The sequence below is a fragment of the Balaenoptera acutorostrata genome, chromosome 17 (genome assembly GCF_949987535.1).
Source record: "Balaenoptera acutorostrata chromosome 17, mBalAcu1.1, whole genome shotgun sequence".
Lineage (NCBI taxonomy): Eukaryota > Metazoa > Chordata > Mammalia > Artiodactyla > Balaenopteridae > Balaenoptera > Balaenoptera acutorostrata.
The window spans coordinates 98,901-119,480 of NC_080080.1; the positions used below are offsets into that span (position 1 = coordinate 98,901).

A 20,580-nucleotide genomic window follows, 5' to 3' on the forward strand; every position below is an offset into this window, starting at 1 on the left:
TATAAGGGAAAGGTATGCAATGTATTCATTGTATTATTCTTTCAACCTTTATGAACATTTTTAAAATAAGTTGTGGAGGAGACAAAGCAGGGTGTGCTGAGAAGGTCCTCGAAGCATCAGTTGGGACTGATGGCTGGGATAGTGCTCACTCTCTGTTGTTAAAAGGTAAACTGAAGCATATTAAAATTTTTGAAGAGCTTGCTTGAGCAAACATAGAACAGAATCGGGTAGCGCCAAACCAAAAGAGGTTAGGAGCCCCTCTACCAACAGGAGCTAGGGAAGAGGTTTTTATAAAGAGGCAGAAGCAAAGCAAGGAAGTTGACGGGCCATAATTTAAGCAGTCGCCTTATTTGGAAAGCCTTGCTGGGGGCTCCTTAAGTAGCTACCAAGGCAGCAGAGCCACTGCAGCCTTATGGCCTCCTTGTTTAATTACGTTAACACTGGCAACTGGCCAAAACCACCTGGGACGGTGCAATAGTAGAGCCAAATCGGACGACCTTGGTCCTGGCTTCAGTCCCTTGGCAGAGGGGACTCTGCTCACAGGGGTGTGCGTGCTAGGCGAGTTCCCCGTGGGAAGGTGACCTCACTCTCCGCGGAGTGGGAACCCTGCCCCTGATGCCGGTGCCTTCTACCCACAGAATTACTGCCACATCCTCCCCCACTTCCAGCCTGGGGCCTCTCCCCAGACCACTTCTCCTGCCCCGCAGTCGGGGCACCGGCTCTGCCTGGCCAGTCCTCCCAGCCTGCCGAGCTCTTCCCTAGGCCCAGCCAACGTGCCACTTGGAAGGACACCAGCCCGTCCTTGGGGGGCCAGAGAGTGCGGTAGGAAGCAGCGATGACCACCTCTTCCTTCCGCCCGCGCAGATCCTCCACGTCGGCCACAGCGTCCTCCTCGGACGCTCCAGCCCCGGACCGCGCACCGCCCCGAAGTGCGCAAACACCAGCGCAGAGGTATGGGGAGGCGGTCGCCGCCACACATGACGACCACCGCCAGCCCGTGCCAGGCCCCGCCTCGGCGGGGTGACACCGGCTGAAGCAGGGCGGGGACCGGCCAGGGCGGGGGTGGGGCGGCCACTACGGCCTACAGGGCCAGCAGTTGGGGGGCCACGCCGGAAGTGCGTCCTTGGGAGGCCCGGACGCGGCGTGGCCTCTCTAGGCGCGGTGGAGGCCGTGTCTCTCGGTGGCTCCGGAGCGCGAGTCACAGGCGTCAGTCAGGAGAAAGGCGCCGGGCAGGGAAGGCGGGGCCCACGGCGGACTGGGAAGTGTCGCGCTCTAGGAGTGGTTGCCTGGGAGGCGTGGGCGTGGCCCTGGGAGGCGGGGCGCTCCGGGATTGGCGGGTGCGCAGACGGGGCGGGGTGTCCCCTTTGTCTGAGTGAGGTGCGGGCGGTCGCATCTGCGCGTGAGGCTGCGGCGGGGACGGTGAGTCGGGGCGCGGGCAGCACCGGGAGCCTCTGCCCGCGCGGCGGGGGGGCCGGGACCCTCCACGCGGCAGGGCGCTTCCCACGCGCGCCCCCTGCCCTCTCCAGGCGCACTCCGAGCCCCCGCCCCACTCTCGCCTCCGCCGGGCCCTCCCCGCCCCGCTTCCGCGAACGGCGAGCCCTGCCCAGCGGGTGGTCCTCGACCCCGCGAGCTCCAGCTTCTCGCGGCGCCCGGGGGCGGGCCGGGGTCGCGGGACCACTGTCCGCGGGGGTCGCACTCAACGTCCCGGCGGCTTTGGAGTCTCTCTGGGAAAAGTGCTTCCTCCCGAGTTCCCCTCCCGCCTCCATTTTCCATCGAGGCTCGTTTCCCGGTTACTTTGTAAAAGCCCTTTTTCGTGAGCGCGACCAGCCTTTCCCAGAATCCGCGGGTGTCTGCCTGCTGGAAGCTTGCCGGGGCGCTTCAGCGGGAGACGGCGTGCCGCCTTTTCAGCCGAGCCTTCGGTGTGCGCTGCCCTTGGCGTTTCCTTTCTCATCAGCTCGGTTCTTTAACCTACGTGTCTTCTCAAATTGTCATTTGACTCCGGTTATGGTGTTTTCTTCCGTTTTGAGATGGAAGATTTCGAGTGTTTAATGGTCAGATATTTACCCTCGAGGCTTTTGGCTTTGTGCTGTATTTTAAAGGGCTTTCCCTATTCCAAGATTAGTTTTTAAATAAACTCTTGTTTTTCTCTGGTACTTGTGAAATGTTGGCTCCATCTGGAATCATGTTGGTGTGGGGCAAGTTGGGAATCCAGCTTCAGTGTTGTCTCTAAATCCTGATATTTCTGACACAACCTACTGAATAATTCATTTCTCCATTGATTTGGAAAACCACCTTTGTCACGTGTTAAGTTTTCGAGTCTTGGGCCCATTTCTGGGATTCATGGTGCTTTGATGTGCAAAGGTTTTGATTTTCATGCAGCAGATCTGTGGATCTCTGCCCCCCAGACTTTATTCAAGTTCTTTTTATGATGTAATTTTTAAATTTATCTCTTATTCATTCATTAGCCGAATGTTTTCAGTATATGATATGAAATGATCTCATTTTTTTTCTGTCTTTTTTTTGTTTTTTGTCGTATTTTTTTAATCTCTGCTTTTGCTTAGCTTTCTGGGAGATAAGTTGAGCCTTGTGCAAAGATCTAAGTTTAGACCCCTTGTCCAAGTGCCGGTTACTGGACCATCTTCCCCGGGATCCGTTTGTTTATCGACGTGGCCCTGCTCTCCCCCTTCTAGTCCAGGCCAGCTTGGCTCTCGGCACCACGGCTTTGTGGATACAGTGGGCAGAATTAGCATCACATTTCTCAGGTTTATTTTAACCTTGTTTCTTGTTGCCATCTGTGAATAGAACCTTTTTCCCTGTGTATTTTCTGACTCCGTGTTGCTAGTGTGTAGGAAAGCTGTCCACGTGGATGCATGTTTGTGATCATTTACTTCCGAAGGTTGCAGGGTTGTGCTTTGGGCTTACGGGTGGCTCAGAAGTGCCTCTTTGGAAGGCGATTCCACCCTGGAGGGTGGGGCTCCGTGGAGATGAAGAAAGAGGGGGCAGGCCTTCCAGCAGGAAAACCTGGGGGTGAGGACGGTGAGGATGAGGGGGGAGACTCTGGGAGCCTCCCACCCCAGACCAGGGACTGGGAGTGTGCCTGTCATGCCTGTCACTGTGGGCGGGGTCTTTGGAAGAAAGGCTCTTTTACATCAAGATCATCAGCAGTTCCAGCAAGAGCGATAAGTTACTAAAGCTTAGCTTACAAAACCAAATAATAACAAACGTTAAGTTCTGAACTCTTTGCGTCTCTGCAGTCCCTTAGTCACCACCCGAGCCAGACCTCACTCGGCAGAGTCTCACTGCAGTGTGACCACTGCTGCAGAGAATGTTGGCCTGTTCTGGTTTGTTTGGGTTATTCCCTGGTGGGAGTTGCAAAAAAACGAAATTCCTGCATCTGAAGAATGACGGTGACCCGTGGGTGGGTGGGTGGGTCACTGTTGCGGGCACCCCTGGGGCGGGTGCTTTTTGTACTTGCCGCTGTGGTGGGGGCGGCATGGCCTCCTTAGGCAGCTCCTCAGAGCCAGTTCTGACCCTTGGTGGTGGTGATTTCGGCTCTGGGGACCATCTAAACAGGACTTGTCCTGCCCACCTGTTCGCCCTTCCTGATGCCTGGAGCTCCGGGCATCGAGGTGGGGGTGGCCTGGTAAAAGCCAGGTTCAGTGCCCAGGTGGCTCTCTTGTCCTCCCTGTGCTGTCGGTTAGCGGCCTGCAGTGTTTTTTGCACGTCTTTGCATCTGGCACAGACTTGTTCCAGGAGACCCAGACCTGATCTACCAAAGTGCAAGTAAAGAAAAATGAAAAACTAGTTAGTACCAGTTTTTAAATTTGTTTTCTTTATTTTTTATCAGGATGTAAGTGTCTTATTCCATTTGGGTTGCTATAGCAAAGCACCACACACTGGGCAGCCTGTAAAACAACAGACGTTGATTTCTCACAGTGCGGAGGCCGGATGTCCGAGGTCAGGGGGCCAGCAGGGGCGGGTGAGGCCCTCTTCCTGGCTGCAGACTTCTGTGTCCTCACGTGGAGGAAGGGGCAAGGGAGCTCTGTGGGGTCTCTTATCAGGGGGACTCCACCTTCATGACTGAAGCACTCCCAAAGGCCCCACCTCATAACACTCTCACATTGGGCATTAGGATTTCAACACATACATATACATTTGGGGGACACAGACCTTCAGAGCAGAGGAACAAGCATACTTCACGATACGCTTTTTCCCTTTGGCAGTTTGCAGAGGTCATCCTAGGCAGAGGTCTTTTGCTTTCGTGCTTCTCTGGGACTCACCGCAGGTGGGAATCTTGTCGCCTTCTCCCTCTCCACCCCTCCGTGCCTCAGGCCTGTTGGCCGCTGGGTTTGAGTTAATCCCATCGGGTGACTGCCGCTTAGTCAAGCGCTCTCACCTGAGAGGAGCTGTGTCTCTCTGTCTTACCGGTGTGGGCAAGGGCTCACACCCCGTCGCGGCCCTGAGGTCATTGTTTGTGAAACAGGAGCATCGTGGACACACGCCGTATCCCGTGCTTTTGCTGACCCGTCTGGCCACCGGGCGCAGCCTGAATCTTGGTCTTAGCAGGTGCCGGACTGGTGTGTGGAAGGACTGTGGCTTTGGCAACAGCACCATCCTGGAGCCTGCTTCTGAAACCCCACGACTCACATGGGATTCGAATTCGTGGGCCGAGACTCGAGCTCACTGTCTTTTAATTGAAACCACACACCTAGGCTCAGGACTTACTGAAGCTCAGGTCTGTGTGTCAGCGGTCCCCAACCTTTTTGGCCCCAGGGACCGGTTTCGTGGAAGACAGTTTTTCCATGGACGGGGTAGGGGGGGATGGTTCAGGCGGTCATGCAGGCGATGGGGAGCAGCAGGTGAAGCTTCGCTTGCCCGCCACTCACCTCCTGCGCTGCGGCCCGGTCCGGTACCCGTCCGCGGCCTGGGGGTTGGGGACCCCTGCTCTATGTCTCAGCGCAGAAGGAATTCATAGTAAGAGGCAAAGTGATAGGTGAGAAGTGGAATTATTTAGAGAGGTACACATTCCTTAGAATGTGGCCCGTCTCAAAAGGCGAGAGCGGCCCTGAAATATGGGGTGGTTACTTTTTATGGGCTGGGTAATTTCATAGGCTAACAAGTAGGAGGATTATTCCAGCTTTTTCAGGCGAAGGGCAGGGGCCTCGGAACTGTGGGGCCTGTGGGTGTGTCATTTAGCTGATGTATTACAATGAGCATATAATGAGGCTCTGGGGGGCGAGTCTTCCACCATCTTGGGCGTAGTTGGTTCTAACCAGTTTTTGTCATATCTGACATCTGTGTTATTCTTTAAGGATTGTGCTCTGCCCCCTCCCCTCCTGGTTTCACCTCCCTCCCGGGAGGGCGTGCACTGCCTAAGGGTGTATCTGCTGCACCTAAATATACCAGGTGACTTTCTCACCTGAGAAAGAGCATACCGGAAACTCCGCTTCCCCATTGCTGCTGGCAGCAGATGTTCGCTGGGCACTTGTTGCTGTTGTGAGGGTGGAGTGTGGTCTCATTGCTCCTGTAATTTCATACACTTTTTCAGCAAACATTGAGCCACTGGCTGCTCTGCTGGGACAGGAAGGGGGGTGTGAGAGCGATGAGGCAGAGGACCCCAAGGGGGCTCAGGAGGGGCCTCAGCGAGAGGGTGACATGGCCAAGCACCAGCCAAGGGGAGGCCCGGGCAGGGCTGGGCAGCCTCAGGAACGGTGTGGGGGCGGGGTGGGGGTGGCCTTGGAGCCGAGAACAGTCACTGCGTTCCCATGGGGGGGCAGGACAGGACGGTGCTGCCGCGGGCCCAGGTTCTGGATCGTATGCAGCTGCCAGATCAGCTGGGGCAGAACCAGGTGGAGGGCGGGGTCGGTGTTTGATGTTAAGTGTCTGAGGTGCTAGAGGACACCCACGTGGAGATGCCCGGTGGGGGGAAGGAGGTCACCAGTTCAGCACACCAAAGGGAGCCCCTGGGCTCCACTGGACATTCAGGCCTGTGCAGCGGGAAGCAGCTCAGGTCACAGACACGGGCTCGGGCAGGAGCTGGCCTGGCCCAAGGCCTCGTGGCCGGCCACCAGCACCCACTGGGGAGGCTGTGAATGGGGCGCCTGTGGGTGCTCATTATTGGGTCCTGGCCCAGGTATGGTCAGCCCGTAGTGCAAATGACTGTCCACCTCTGCTGGGTTCCCAGAGGACCAGAGCTGTGCCGTTAACAAAGGTCGGTATCCGTTTTCGGGTGAATTCTGGGGTACTTTTATTCACTCCTTGAATTCTAATCGAAGACTCCGGTTGGAATTCTAATTACAGTCGTGTTGCCTTTACACGCACAGACACACGCGCGCGCACACGTTTTGGGGGAATGGGCCTTTCTGGTGGACGGAGGGGTGGGCAGTGAGGGCCATCCTCTCTCTCCACCACGGCTCCTGCTCCCCAGAGGCGGCCGCGGTCATGAGTTCAGTGTGTATTTTCCTGAAAGTTGTGTGTGTAAACGTACTCATCCACGGGACGCTTTACCAAGAGCGTGAGGTGGTAGCTCTCTGACTTGCTCCCCCAGAGGCCCATAGCATGAGGCGAAGCGTCCTGCTTGGTGAGGTGCCTGCCTGAGGGCTTGACCTCATTCTTGCGTCGCTCTTCCCCAAGCAATCTGCCTGCTGGGCTTCTGTGTCCCTGTTGCGGACCCGCCTCGGCCTCCAGATGATGTCAGCCCCATCGCCCTGCCAGGAGAGCTCTTGGTCCCCCCTTCTGTCTGGCAGTTGGGGTGTGACAGATAGCTTACTTGGCCTGGCATTTCCCCAGAACCTGCCCACCCTCGGGCCTCCCTGTCAGGTGCTCAAACCAAATCCCTGGGTCACTCTGGACTCCCACCAGAACCCGACCCCCGCTGGAGCTGCCACCCGGGCAGGACCAGGCGCGGCCAGGGCATCGGTGGGCCCACAGGAGGGCTGTGGTCAAGCCAGGCATGCAGGGCCTGGCATGGGGTCCCCACAGGAGTGCGGCCCTGGCAGGACTGTCCACGCCCAGCATCTCTGGAGGCAGCCAGGCCCGGTGCCTCCCTGGATGACAGCTTGACTCCTGTGAGGACGCGCTCACCCGGGCCTGTGCGCGCACTGCAGGCCGTGCCAGGTGAGCTGGGCAGACGGCCCACTGCCCTAGGGGCGCACGGCGTCCCCAGGTGTCTCAGGTGGGACCTTCCTGGGCCCGAGAGCTCGGGATCCATCTGTGCAGCTCTGGGACTGGAGTCAGAGTTCACGGGGGGCCCGGCTGGGCCCGTCATGTGCTCCCTGCTCTTCCTCAGTCCCACAGGCTCCTCCGATTTCCATCTTCCTCAGAGACCCCAGGGACCAGGTGATGGCAGCGGCCAGGCTCCTACCGCCACCGGCGGTGCCCCAGGTGAGTTGCCCCGAGGCCTGCGCAGCACCCCTGCCTTGCTCACAGTCGGCCCACGCCTGGGGCTCCTGGTGGCAGCCTGAACATCACTGCCTCCTGAACGCTGTGGCCCCTCCTGTCACTGCCCCCGCGTCCCCACGCGCCCACGCTGCTTGCACCCACCTCGTCTCGGACGGAGACACTCAGTCCACCTGCAGCAGCCCCTGTCATTCCAGGCCAAGGTGACCTTCGAGGACGTGGCCGTGCTCCTCTCCCAGGAGGAGTGGGACCGCCTGGGCCCTGCTCAGCGGGGCCTCTACCGACATGTGATGATGGAAACCTATGGGAACGTGGTCTCCGTGGGTAAGGCCCCTCTGCAGGCCTCATCTGTCTGTGTGCTCGGCCCAGGGCGGGTTAGGGTGCTCACAGATGCTGTGTAGACAAAAGGCCTTTCCCTCCCCGTGAGCAGGAATTCCAGGATCCAAGCCCGAGGTGATCTCGCAGCTGGAGCGAGGAGAGGAGCCGTGGGTCCTGGACAAACAGGGAAATGAGGGGCGCAGGGGCCTGGGCATTGGCCGCTCAGGTGAGTGGGGAGCTGCCTTCCTGCACCAAGGGCTGAGCACCTGCGGGTGCTGATGGGAGGTGGCCGGAGTGGCTTCCTCCTGGGGTCTGATTTGGCAGGGACCCTGCGGGCAGGCGGGGCCGAGCAGGCAGAGGCCCAGGGCAGGGAGTGAGCACAGAGGCGAGTGCAGCCTGGTGGTGGGTTGGGCGCAGGCAGAGCGGGGAGAGCACCCATGGGGACCGGGCCCCTGCCAGGTCCCCGTTCTGATGGGACATCCAGCGTTTGAGGGATACTTGGTTGGTTTAGGGAAGGAGGAGGCACCCTAAGTGTAGAAGGGAAGTTTCTTAACCTGGTAGGTAGTGGGGCTGGAGCTGTTTGCGATGAGGAGCCCACCATCCACAGCCACGTGGCGCTGTCCGGGCATCCCACCCAAAATAAGGCAAGACAGACGAAACACAACAAAGAAGTTGAAGCTATAGAACTGGAAAGAAATCATTGAAAATCATATGGTTTTCTCTTGTAAGATTGATTAGAATTCACAAGAGAGTTTGCTAGGTACAAAATCAGTTTTATTTCTATGTATCAGCACCAAAGGTATGATTTTTTTTTCCAGTTTTATTGAGATATAATTGACATAACGTTACAAGTTTAAGGTGTAGAACATAATGATTTGACTTAAATATATTGTGAAATAATAACCACAGTAAGTTTAGGTCACATCCACCATCTCATATAGGTACAACAGCAAGAGAGAAAAAAATTTTTTAAAGACGTGATATTCTTAAAGGTAGCATTTACCGCAGCATCAGAGAGGTGAGGTATCCAGTAGTTAACCTAGCAGACGAAGTACCAGACGTTTATGGAGGAAAGTGTAGAAGGGGGGGTGCCGGCAGAGGCGTCCAGTCCTGAGGGCAGTGGCCAGCAGTTGCTTTAGGGCGGGGTGGGGGTGGGCGACATCCAGCGAAGGACGAGGACAGGAGTCTCAGGGAACCTCAGCCAGCCTACCCTGCAGGACGCGGCCCCTCTGGCTGTGAGGACAGCACGGCACCAATCCCATGGCTGCTCCACTCCAGGGTCTCTGGGTACTGTGTGGAGGGGCACCAGGTGTTACGGACAGCCCGCCTCTTACTGACCTGCAGAATCAGGTATCCTCAGAGGAGCAGTGACTTTGCTGGACCCCGAGGAATGCGATTTTCCAGGGAATGTAGAAAAGGCACAGCATCATGTTGAGCATATCTTTGACTGCAGCTGCAGGGGGCAAGAAAACAGCTGCCCCCAACCAGACCTGGGTCCCTGGTGGACCAGCTGTGGTTTCACCTGATGGAGGTTTTAGACGAGTGTCCTTCAGATCTGATGCCAAAGAGACCGCCATTCTCCAAGAGCATGGCGGGCTGGAGAGAGAAGCTTTCGCACAGAAGCACCCGCTCACTCTGCCCCCCACCCGCAGGCCCCGGAGGACGGGGTCTGAGAGATGAGGGGTGTGCACAGAGCAGGAGCTGCCTGCTGCAGCCCGGGCCGCCACCATGTGCCTCAGCCTCGCCCGGCGGCTCCTCAAAGGGAGAAGCGCGTGCACCTGCCCGGCCCTGCTGTCTCTAACCCAATGAATTGCACTTTGGTCTTGTAACAGGAAGTGAGAGGATTTTCCACTCTTGGGAGAGGCGTTGGTTTTGTTGTCTCTTCAACTCTCTGTTCCTTTTGCAGACAACTTCACGTGTGACCACAAGACAGCTTGTGTGCAGCAAGACAGCACGTCCTGTCCCTGGGGTAAGTGTGTGTTTCATCTTCTTTTTGATCCAGTACAATCCCTGACGTGTTTGTGCTCGTGTTCACGAGAACACGAGGAGATTCCCAGGCTGCTCTGATGAAGAACATGTGTTCTCATTACACAACACACACAATCTCTACAGAATGCCGGCGGGGGGCGGGGGCGGTTAATTAAAAAATTGGTTTCAGTGGACTTGCTTTTTCCCCTTTATTTGTCTTGTTGCTACTGTACACTTGAAACAACGATGAAGCTGCCATCCTGAGAGTGTGGGGCAAGAGGCAGCCCATCCCCACATTCCTGGCAGCCTGGGTCTGTTGTGCGCTGTGTTTGTGCCATGGGTAATGGAGGGAGTTACCTCCTGAAATGTTAATTTATTCTTCACCGTTAAAGTCGTCTTTCTTGTCTTGTTAGTCTGGCATCAGGCCAGAAGCCACCCATTCAGGAAGCTTCAAACATTAGAAGTGATACTTTTCCACGCAAATGAGTAATTGTTTCTTTGACCTACCAGCTTTACTCTGTGATGATGAGGCTTATAAGTCAAAAAAAGGAACTAAAACTTGTTTTCCGCTTAAAAAAAAACATAGTACAAGTTTTTAAGAACATGTAAAAATCTTATTAAACAGATGACAGTGAATTCAGATATTTCAATGAAGAACCTATGGAATACTGTTACCATTTATCAGTACAGTGCACACTTAATAAATAAATTGCTCTGAAGAGAATAAAATATGAAGAAACACCCAATAAGAAAAATGGGCACAAAACTTGAACAGGTTCTAATAGAAGAGAACCAAAGGAGAGGCCAGATGAGAAGGTGGCGGCCACCTACAAGCCAACAGAAGAGGCCTCAGGATGAAATCTACCTTGCTGGCACCTTGATCTTGGGCTTCCCAGCCTCCTGTTGTTTAAACCCCCCAGTCTAGGATATTTTGTTAGGATACCAAGCCAACTAAGATAACCGCCAGGATCCCTGCCCTCTGATCCCTGGTATACGTGCCCTGCATAATCCCCAGGACTGTGATATGTGTTTTATGATTAGGTTATGTTAAATGGCACTGTTGCCTTTAAGGAACAGAGAATGCTCTAAATCTGGGTCTAGAGCTCAGAGACAAGTCAAATTCAAAGCAGGAGGAGGGAATTCCCTGGCAGTCCAGTGGTTAGGACTCAGCACTTTCACTGCCTTGGCCCAGGTTCAATCCCTGGTCAGGGAACTAAGATCCCACAAGCTGCTCTGTGTGGCCAAAAATAAATGTATTAATTTTAAAAAAAATTTTTTTAAAGCAGGAGATGGATATGATGCATCATTGCTGCCTTAAAGATGCAGGTAGGAGGTAGGAGCAGAGAGTGACTCCCAGGCGGCATCCAGCAAGGAAACGGTCGCCTCGGCCCTGCAGCTCCAAGGAGCCAAATGTTGCCAACAATAAAAAAGAGCTGAGAAGTGGATTTATCCCCTGAGCCTTCACACAAGATTTCAGACCGGCTGACATTTTATCTCAGCCTTGTGATACCCTGAGCAGAGAACCCATCCCCACCATGCAGAATTGTGGCCTACAGAACTGTAAGCTAATAAATACAGTTCCCAGTGCTCACACAAGGCTGGGAACACTGTTGCTTCCCACCAGCAAGAGTGGAAAACCTTGTAACTCACAAGGCATCATCAGGTAGAGTACTGAGTAGGGTCTTGCCTCGCTAATGGGGGGTGGGGGGAATAACCTTAAACACTGCTCTGGTCAGACTGAACAGAGTTGAAAGGCAAGAACCATACAATTTCCAAGTAACATAGCCAGTATTAGAACAAAGCTCAATAATGTTTATAAAAATACAGAAGTATCCAGCACCAAGCAAGGGGAAATCCATGATGTCCAGCATCTAATGAAAAATTACCAGAGATACAAAGAAGCAAGAAAATACAACCATGATTAGAAGAAAAACCAGCCAAGTGAAACTGACCAGAAATGACAGGGATGATAGAATTGGGAGATAAGGATATTAAAACAGAATAAATTCCATATGTTCAGGGAGCTACAGGAAATAGTGTATTAGGTAGAAGCATGGAAGATTAATTTTTTTAAAACCCAAATCTAATTTCTAAAGATGAAAACAACGATGAGATGAAAAATTCACTGGGTAAAATTAGTGGCAGATTAAACATTGCAGAAGAAAAGATTAGTGAACTTGAAAACAAAGGCATGGAAACTTTTGAAAAGGAAACAGGACAAAGGCTAAAAAAGATTGAAGAATGTCAGTGAGCTGTGGGAGAACCTGAAATAGCCTGATACATATCATTGATGGGAACAAAGCAGGAAAAATATTTGAAGAAGTGACAGTTGAAGTTTTTCCAAATTTGATGAAAACTATAAACTCAGAAATCTAAGAAGTTCAAGGGACCCTATGCATAAGAAACATGAATAAAATTACACTAAACCATATCATGATTAAATGTTGACAACTGGTGACAAAGAGAACATTTTAAAGGCAGCCAGAGAAAAAGACACATCACATGGAGAGAAGCAGGGGCCAAAGGCAGACTGACAGACTGAAGACTCATGCTGTGAACCCTGAGACAACCACTAAAATAGCCCAGAGTTATAGCTGAGAAGACAGCAAAGGAGATAAGATAGAATCATGAAAAATACCTAACTTTTTAGAAAGGAGAAAAAGAAGAGGGAACAAACAACAGGGTGTATAGTGGCTGGTCCAGGGTAACCACTGCTTCCCTGCACTACTGACTGCTCCATAGTGGAGCACACAAAGCATGCTGTTGTATTGGCTGGCTCAGGCCGCCGTAGCAAAATGCCACTGATCGGGTCCCTAAACATCAGAAATTTACTTCTCACAGTTCTAGAGGCTGGAAGTCCAAAATCAAGGTACCGGCTGATTTGGTTTCTGGCGAGGGCTCTGCTCTCTTCCTGACTTGCAAGCAGCCACTTTGTCTTCCTTCCTTCCTTCCTTCCTTCCTTCCTCCCTCCCTCCCTTCCTTCCTTTTCTTTTCTTTCTTTCTTTCTTTCCTTCCTTCCCTTCCTTCCTTCCTTTCTTTCTTTCTCTCTCTCGCTCTCTCTTTCCTTCTTTCCTTCCTTCCTTTCTTTCTTTCCTTCCTTCCTTCTTTCCTTCCTTCCTTTCCTTTCTTCCTTCCTTCCCTTTCTTTCAATATTTATTTATTTATTTGCAACAGGTCTTAGTTGCGGCTTGCCAGCTCCTTGGTTGCAGCTTGCCAGCTCCTTAGTTGCAGCACATGGGCTCCTTAGTTGTGGCATGTGAACTCTTAGTTGTGGCATGCATGTGGGATCTAGTTCCCTGACCAGGGATTGAACCCAGGCCCCCTGCATTGGGAACGTGGAGTCTTATCCACTGTGCAGGCGGCCACGTTCTTGCTGTGTGTTCACTTGACTCTCTGTGCCTGTGGAGACATAAGGACACTATTCTCATCACTGCGGCCTGCCCTGATGACCTCAACTAGCCCTAAGCACTTTCCAAAGGCCCCACCTCCAAATACCATCACACTGGGGGTTAGGGCTTCAGAATACGAATTTGGGAGAACACAAATTTTCAGTCCTTAACAACTTCCCTGTTCCTTCTTTCCCAATTTTATGATACTGTCCTAAGTTTTATATATGTTGTAAACCCACAATATGCAACTACTGTTTTTGCTTTAGACGGTTGTCTTTTAGAGTGACTTAGAAAACTTTTTCATAGTCTTTTATATTTACCTTCATTTTAACCATTTCCAAAAACCGTCATTTCTTTGTGCAATTCCAAGTTTCTGTCAGGTATATTTTTTCCCCATGAAGAACTTCCTTTAACAGTAATGTGGATTTCATGGTTGGGAACTCTCTCCATTGGGTTTTTTCTTTTCAAAAAATTATCTTTTTTTTTGAAAGGTATTTTTTGCTGGGCACAGAATTGTAAATTGACAAGTGTTTTCCTCTCAGCACTTGAAGGATGTCCGTGCATTGTCTTCTGACGTGATGAAGGTTTCTGATGACGAGTCTGCTGTATTTCTTACATTGGTTCCTCTGTGTTCTCTGTGGTTTTTTTCCCTGTAGCTGCGTCTAAGATTTTCTCCTTCTCTTTGGTTTTTAGGAGTTTGAATAGGAAACATGTTTGTGTTTCTCTGATCTTGGATCTGTGTTTTGATACCATCTGTTATTGTTGGAAAAATCCCAGCCATTATCCTTTCAGATGTTTTACTTCCTTGTTCTCTGTCTTCTCCTGGGATTCTAACGACGTGCAAGTTGGTCTGTTCGGTATTGACCCACAGCTCTGTTCAGTGTTGTTTTTATTGTTTACTGTTCATTTTCCTCTTTGTGGTTCAGTTTGAATAATTTCTGTTGACCTATTTGCAAGCTCCCTGGTCGTTTCCTCAGCTGAGTTGAGTCTACTGACGAGCACATCAAAGGCATCCTTTACCTGTCGCTGTGTCTTGTGTCTGATGGTGCAGGTTGTTCCAACACACGGGTCACCTCTGAGCCTGGCGTATTGCTGCTTAGTGTCTTGATAGTGTGTGTGTGTGTGTGTGTGTGCACGCATGTGCGCGCACTCACACACCCTTTTCTTTTTTGGTATCTCTTACTTTTTTATTGAATGTCAGCCATCACTCATGGGACAGCGAAAGAGGTAAACTGTCTGTCTGGAAACACAGCCTCTCCTGCTCAACTGTTAGTGAGGAAGGCAGAGTCAGTTCAGTCAGGAGCTGGGCTGGGTTCTTTTGTGCCCATAGTTGCCTTCAGGGCGCCACCAGATTCAGGTTCCACAGGCACTTCCCCGTGCAGGGCGGGGGCGCTCAGTCTCCCGTGTGCTTCTGTACCGCAGAGGCTTGCTCCACCCGCAACAGCCTGCTGTGGCTTGTTGCTCAGCGCTTGTTAGACTTGGGGAAGCGGGGATGGAGCAACCCCTGCTGTCCTGGTCCGTCCTTGGGCTCAGCCCTCCCCCAGCTGAAGGAGGTTCTAACTGTCTGGGCCCAGGGTCGTTTCCTGCCCCTTCCCCACCCCCACCCACCAAGCACAGGATAGTCTTCCCTTCCCCCAGCCATGATTTTCATCTGTCCCCAGAGTGTCAAGTTTGCTTACCCTCCCCCAGTGACTCACAACTTTTGTTCCGTAGAGAAGGCTCCCCCCCTTTCAGACCTGAACCCCCAGGGGAGGTCCATAGAGATGCACCCTCGTGTCCATGCTCCCAGGGGCTCTTTGTCAATTTGTTAATGTTTTATAAATTTATTTATTTATTTATTTTTGGCTGTGTTAGGTCTTCGTTTCTGTGCGAGGGCTTTCTCCAGTTGCAGCGAGCGGGGGCCACTCTTCATCGCGGTGCGCGGGCCTCTCACCGTCGCGGCCTCTCCCGTTGCGGAGCACAGGCTCCAGACGCGCAGGCTCAGCAGCTGTGGCTCACGGGCCCAGTGGCTCCGCGGCATGTGGGATCTTCCCAGACCAGGGCTCGAACCCGTGTCCGCTGCATTGGCAGGCAGACTCTCAACCACTGCGCCACCAGGGAAGCCCTGTTAATGTTTTAGCTGGAGTCTCTGAGCCACTTGTGTGGTGGCCCTGCCTTCCATCTTCCTCTCACCCCGCCCTTCAGCCATAGGCCATCCCACGCACCTGTCTTTCCCTAGGTTTCGGGTCAGTTGGTTATTATTGTGACATTAGTTCTGTGATGGATTCAGAAAAGTTAAGATTTTGTAGATTGTCTAGCTTTTTCTTGCTGTCGGGGTGGAAGAGATGCTCTTTCCAGGTTTCTAGCCCCTGGGGGAAGGCCGTTAACAAAATGACATAATAATACGTGTTGTCTTAAATAATATAATAACGACTTTAATGGTAGAAGAACATGGGAATCACAGCTGGATTGGTCAGTGCAGTCACGAGACTTTGCCAAATTGAGATTGTGTTCTTCTGAGGGTCCCGGGGAGGAGCCCTCACTGCCTCTGATGAAGAGGCAGTGCTTGGAAGCAGAGGGCGGTGACTGTTTGGCAACAGGAACAAGGGCTTGAACACTGGGGTTGGAAGAGGAAGAGAAGAACAGAAGAGGGACTTCCCTGGTGGTCCAGTGGTTAAGACTCCACGCTTCCAATGCAGGGGATGCAGGTTTGATCCCTGGCCAGGGAACTAAGATCCCACGTGGCACATGGTGCAGCCAAAAAAAAAAAAAAAGGGAATCAGAAGAGAGACGTGGGTCCTGAAGGCCCCCAGCTGCAGGAGGGAGGAGCCAAGTTCCGTTTTGGACTTTTGACATGGATGTGCTGGTGGGCCCTCCAGATGAAGAGGTCTGGCTGCAGGCAGAACACCCACCTGAGCCCTGGAGAGCAGTGTGGGTGGGGAAGCCAGGATGTCCCCGTGTCGGGGGCAGCTGAAGCTCGGGGTGGGACCCCAGCCTCTACACCACTGTGGGGGCCCCTCTCCCTCAGTGTGACTTCTTTAAGGAACCCTGGGTAAGTCTTCCCAGCCCTGCTCCTGCCTCTTGCGAGATGACCCTCTGCTGAGGGTTTGCTGCAGTTGGGCTGCCTCCATCCTTTTTTTTTTTTTTTTAATGTTTTTTGGGGTTTTTTAAAATAAATTTATTTTTGTTTATTTTTGACTGTGTTGGGTCTTCGTTGCTGCCCACGGGCTTTCTCTAGTTGCGGTGAGCCGGGGCTACTCTTCGTTGCGGTGCGCGGGCTTCTCGTTGCGGTGGCTTCTCTTGTTGTGGAGTACAGGGTCTAGGCACACAGGCTTCAGTAGTTGTGGCGTACGGGCTTAGTTGCTCCGCGGCATGTGGGATCTTCCCGGACCAGGGCTGGAACCCGTGTCCCCTGCATTGGCAGGCGGATTCTCAACCACTGCGCCACCAGGGAAGCCCCTGCCTCCATCCTTTTGCAAGAAGTATTAGCATTTGGTATGTCTAAGTCCCTCCAAGGTAACCATTTCCTGGATGTCACAAGACATCACAGGTCAAATCAAGCACATGTTGACCCCGTTGGCACAAATCTCTTTCCAAACACTTCAGTCAAAGTCTATCTTAGAAGCTCCCTTGCTTGGTGGAGGGACTGCTTGGGTTCCGAGCCCATTATTTTCCAAGGGTCCTGGTTGGGGTTTGAGGGAGCCCGTTGCACAGCACCTGTCTTCTCAAACCAAGTTCTGAATGAATTAAAAAGTAAAGCTTATATCTCAATAATGCTGTTACCACCAAAAAAGAAAGAAAAGAAAAGCTGATGGTACTTGAAAATATTCTTACTACAGAAAAAGCACAGTTCGGTGACAACGTGCCTGGTTGCCATTCAGTATGCTTCCTAATCAGAAACTCCAGAAAGACCTTTAACCACCAGATTCAGGCAGGGAGGGGCCTCTGTGTCTTCACCGTGAAGCAGAATGCAGGTCCCCTGAGCCGAGAAGGCCCGGAGGAGGGGAGGGAGAGGCAGGCGCCACGGGCACGCACGTTGGTGCCATCCTAGCTCGTGATCTCCTGGCGCTGCTGGGAGAGCGTTTGTCAGTCTGCTTCCCCCGAGGGCTGCCGGCCCTGGCACCTGTCAGAGGCCGCAGGAGTGTCCTTGTGTGGCGAGGGAGTGAGACTTCCCTCCTCGGATCTTCCTCGGCCCCCAGGACTTCTCACTCTGGCATGTCCCTCAGCGACCGCCGTTTTTGGGTTTTTTTTGTTTTTTTTTTTTTTAAGTAGTCCTTTTAAATTTTATTTATTTATTTATTTATTTATTTATTTATTTATTTATGGCTGTGTTGGGTCTTCGTTTCTGTGCGAGTGCTTTCTCTAGTTGTGGCGAGCAGGGGCCATTCTTCATTGCAGCGCGCGGGCCTCTCACTATCGCGGCCTCTCTTGTTGCGGAGCACAGGCTCCAGACGCGCAGGCTCAGTAGGTGTGGCTCATGGGCCCAGCTGCTTCGCAGCATGTGGGGTCTTCCCAGACCAGGGCTCAAACCCGTGTCCCCTGCATTGGCAGGCAGATTCTCAACCACTGCGCCACCAGGGAAGCCCCCGACCACCGTTTTTAGCACTGTCCCCAGCGATGCCTTTGGGAAGCTAGAGGCAGCAGCACAGTGGGTGCTGAGATGGGCACTGGGAGGGTCGTGGGAGGACTGGTTCCGTCCTGTCCCACGTCTCGTGCTGTCACAGCCCTGCCGCAGGCCACCTTCACCTGCTGAGTGTCCTTGATGAACATGACTCTGAGCAGGCCGTCCTCCGGGACAGTCCTGTCCCCTGGTGACGTCAACTCAGTGGCTCTGTCTCCGAGATTTAAAAAAATGTCCTTGGCATGCCTTGCTTCGCCCACTCAACCTACAGAGCCCCTGACCTGACTGTAGAAACATCCCCTGGCATTCTCTGCCATCCTCACTGACGCCTGAAAGGCCTGTCTTGTCCCCCAGGGAGCAGTCTGCTGGACACGCACGCAGCACTCACACATCTCCCTAGCAGCCCCCTTCCCACCCCCCACGGTCATAGGTGTGGTCCTGCCTCGATCCCACCTCCGATGGCCTCTGGACACTCCAGGGAGGGCGGGGCTGGGGTGGCAGTGGGCTCTGACCTCGTGTGCCCCTCACAGGGGCCCTCGGACTGGAGCCAGCCCTTCTCTCCAGCCACACTGTCGGCCTGGGCACCTTTTGTGTCACCTGCTGGTGGCTTCTCAGCCGTGGGCATTCAGGGTCCTCCCTGCTCCAGTGAAGCGCCTTCAGGGTGGCAATTGCTCTGCAGTTTCAAGTGGGTTAACACACTCACTTTGGTTTTGTTGTTTCAGGATGTGAAAACAAGGAGCAGGACCAGAACAGAGACTTGAGTCTGAGACCCCTCACTTCAGAGGAAATATCGATGATTCTGAGGAAAACACCTGCCGAGTGGAGCGATCAGGGAAGCTACGAACCCAAAGAGAGCTTCTGTCTGAGTCCCAGCCACGCTGGCCCCCCTGAAGGCCGGGCCTTGAGTCAGGGCATGCCCGTCGCTCAGCGACCAGCCGTTCCTGGCGGGGAGAGACCCTACCGGTGCGTGGAGTGTGGGAAGTGCTTTGGGCGGAGCTCCCACCTCCTCCAGCACCAGAGGACCCACACTGGGGAGAGGCCCTATGTGTGTGGCGTGTGCGGCAAGGCCTTCAGCCAGAGCTCGGTCCTCAGCAAGCACAGGAGGATCCACACGGGTGAGAAGCCCTACGCATGTCACGAATGTGGAAAGGCCTTTCGAGTGAGCTCAGATCTTGCTCAGCATCACAAGATACACACGGGGGAGAAGCCACACGAGTGTCTCGAGTGTCGCAAGGCCTTCACACAGCTCTCCCACCTCCTCCAGCACCAGCGCATCCACACCGGGGAGAGGCCCTACGTGTGCGGCGTGTGCGGGAAGGCCTTCAACCACAGCACTGTGCTGCGCAGCCACCGGCGGGTGCACACCGGGGAGAAGCCACACGCGTGCGCAGAGTGTGGCCGTGCCTTCAGCGTGAAGAGGACGCTGCTCCAGCACCAGCGGGTGCACACCGGGGAGAAGCCCTACGCCTGCGGTGAGTGTGGCCGCGCCTTCAGCGACCGCTCCGTCCTCATCCAGCACCACAGCGTGCACACGGGCGAGAAGCCCTATGAGTGCAGTGAGTGTGGCAAGGCCTTCCGGCACCGCTCCACCCTCCTGAACCACGAACGCATCCACACCGAGGAGAAGCCCTATGGCTGCTACGCATGCGGCAAGGCCTTCGTGCAGCACTCCCACCTGACCCAGCACCAGCGGGTCCACACTGGCGAAAAGCCTTACGTGTGCGGCGAGTGTGGCCACGCCTTCAGTGCCCGCAGGTCCCTGGTCCAGCACCAGCGGGTCCACACGGGCGAGAGGCCATTCCGCTGTGCACAGTGCGACAAGGCCTTCAGCCTGAAGGCCACGCTGATCGTGCACCTGAGGACCCACACAGGCGAGAGGCCCTACGAGTGTAGCCGCTGTGGCAAGGCCTTCAGCCAGTACTCAGTGCTCGTGCAGCACCAACGCATCCACACAGGTGAGAGGCCCTATGAATGTGGGGAGTGTGGCCGCGCCTTTAACCAGCACGGCCACCTGATCCAGCACCAGAAGGTACACAGGAAGCTGTGACCTTGGCCGCACGCGAAGCTGCACTCGGGAACTTGGGCACCCAGCCCCAGGAAGCCTCCAGTCCAAGGGAGGTGCCCGTCAGCATCACCAAGTGTCACTGAGAAACTCAAGGGAAGCACTGACATGGCTCTGGAAGAACTTCAGAGGATGCCTCATTTGTTTCTCTCAACTTCTTGAGGTTACATTGCAGAGTAATTACACAGTTGTAGAGAATTTTGGTGAAGACAGTTACAATTCATTATTTAACATTAGTTTATTAGAAGTGAGGAAGTAAAGGAAGTTACAGCATAAGGATTACTGTCACAGTAAAACTTCCTCACACTCCAAATAAAGGTTTTTTTCTTAGAACGTTATATGCCTTTCCTAAATTCAATGACTGTTCTGATTATTGCACTTACTTAAAATTAGAATGTTGGACTATACTTTCAGTATTCTGTTAAGCACTACAATGCTGTGTGGATAAAATGATATAAAAAAGATTGTCACCAAGTGTCATAATGTATTATGGCTGAAAATCCTGTGTGTGTGGAACCACTTGTTTTGTATGAAAACCGGGTGGTGGGGCAGGGGCGGGACTCTAAAGATTAATTAGTGAGAAATGATGTAATTTAGAAAACCCTTTATCTAGTCCTTTAACTTTTCAAGATCAGAAGGGATGTCCTAACTTACTTATTAGTGAAGATTCAACTCAAAAATGGATCTTTTCCTCAAAACCTGTGCACGGAAATCATGGGATGTCTTGGGCTTCTGGGCCCATGTAGGCTTAGGAAGCCTCTTTGCACTCAGAGCCCAGACCTCACAGCTGCTACACCACATGGGTGCCTCTTTATACACTATGGTGTTTCCCAAAAATAGTGTTA

At 53.2% G+C, this 20,580-nt stretch overlaps 1 protein-coding gene across 7 annotated transcripts; it reads left to right on the forward strand.

Annotated features, from left to right (window-relative positions):
• The first annotated feature begins 913 nt into the window (after positions 1-913).
• LOC103009056 (zinc finger protein 250) lies at positions 914-20,205 on the forward strand. Of its 7 annotated transcripts, XM_057532353.1 has the most exons (7): positions 1,361-1,419; positions 6,862-7,116; positions 7,289-7,383; positions 7,596-7,722; positions 7,829-7,942; positions 9,623-9,685; positions 18,396-20,205. In XM_057532353.1, exons 3-7 carry the CDS (start codon positions 7,342-7,344, stop codon positions 19,718-19,720), a joined length of 1,671 nt encoding a protein of 556 aa, XP_057388336.1. In that variant the 5' UTR covers positions 1,361-1,419; positions 6,862-7,116; positions 7,289-7,341; the 3' UTR covers positions 19,721-20,205. The 7 variants fall into 7 exon arrangements, with proteins under 7 accessions (XP_007185550.1, XP_007185549.1, XP_057388335.1 ...); XM_007185488.3 differs by lacking the exons at positions 1,361-1,419; positions 6,862-7,116 and adding an exon at positions 914-951 and having other exon boundaries at positions 7,323-7,383; XM_007185487.3 differs by lacking the exons at positions 1,361-1,419; positions 6,862-7,116 and adding an exon at positions 934-951.
• The last annotated feature ends 375 nt before the right edge of the window (positions 20,206-20,580 follow it).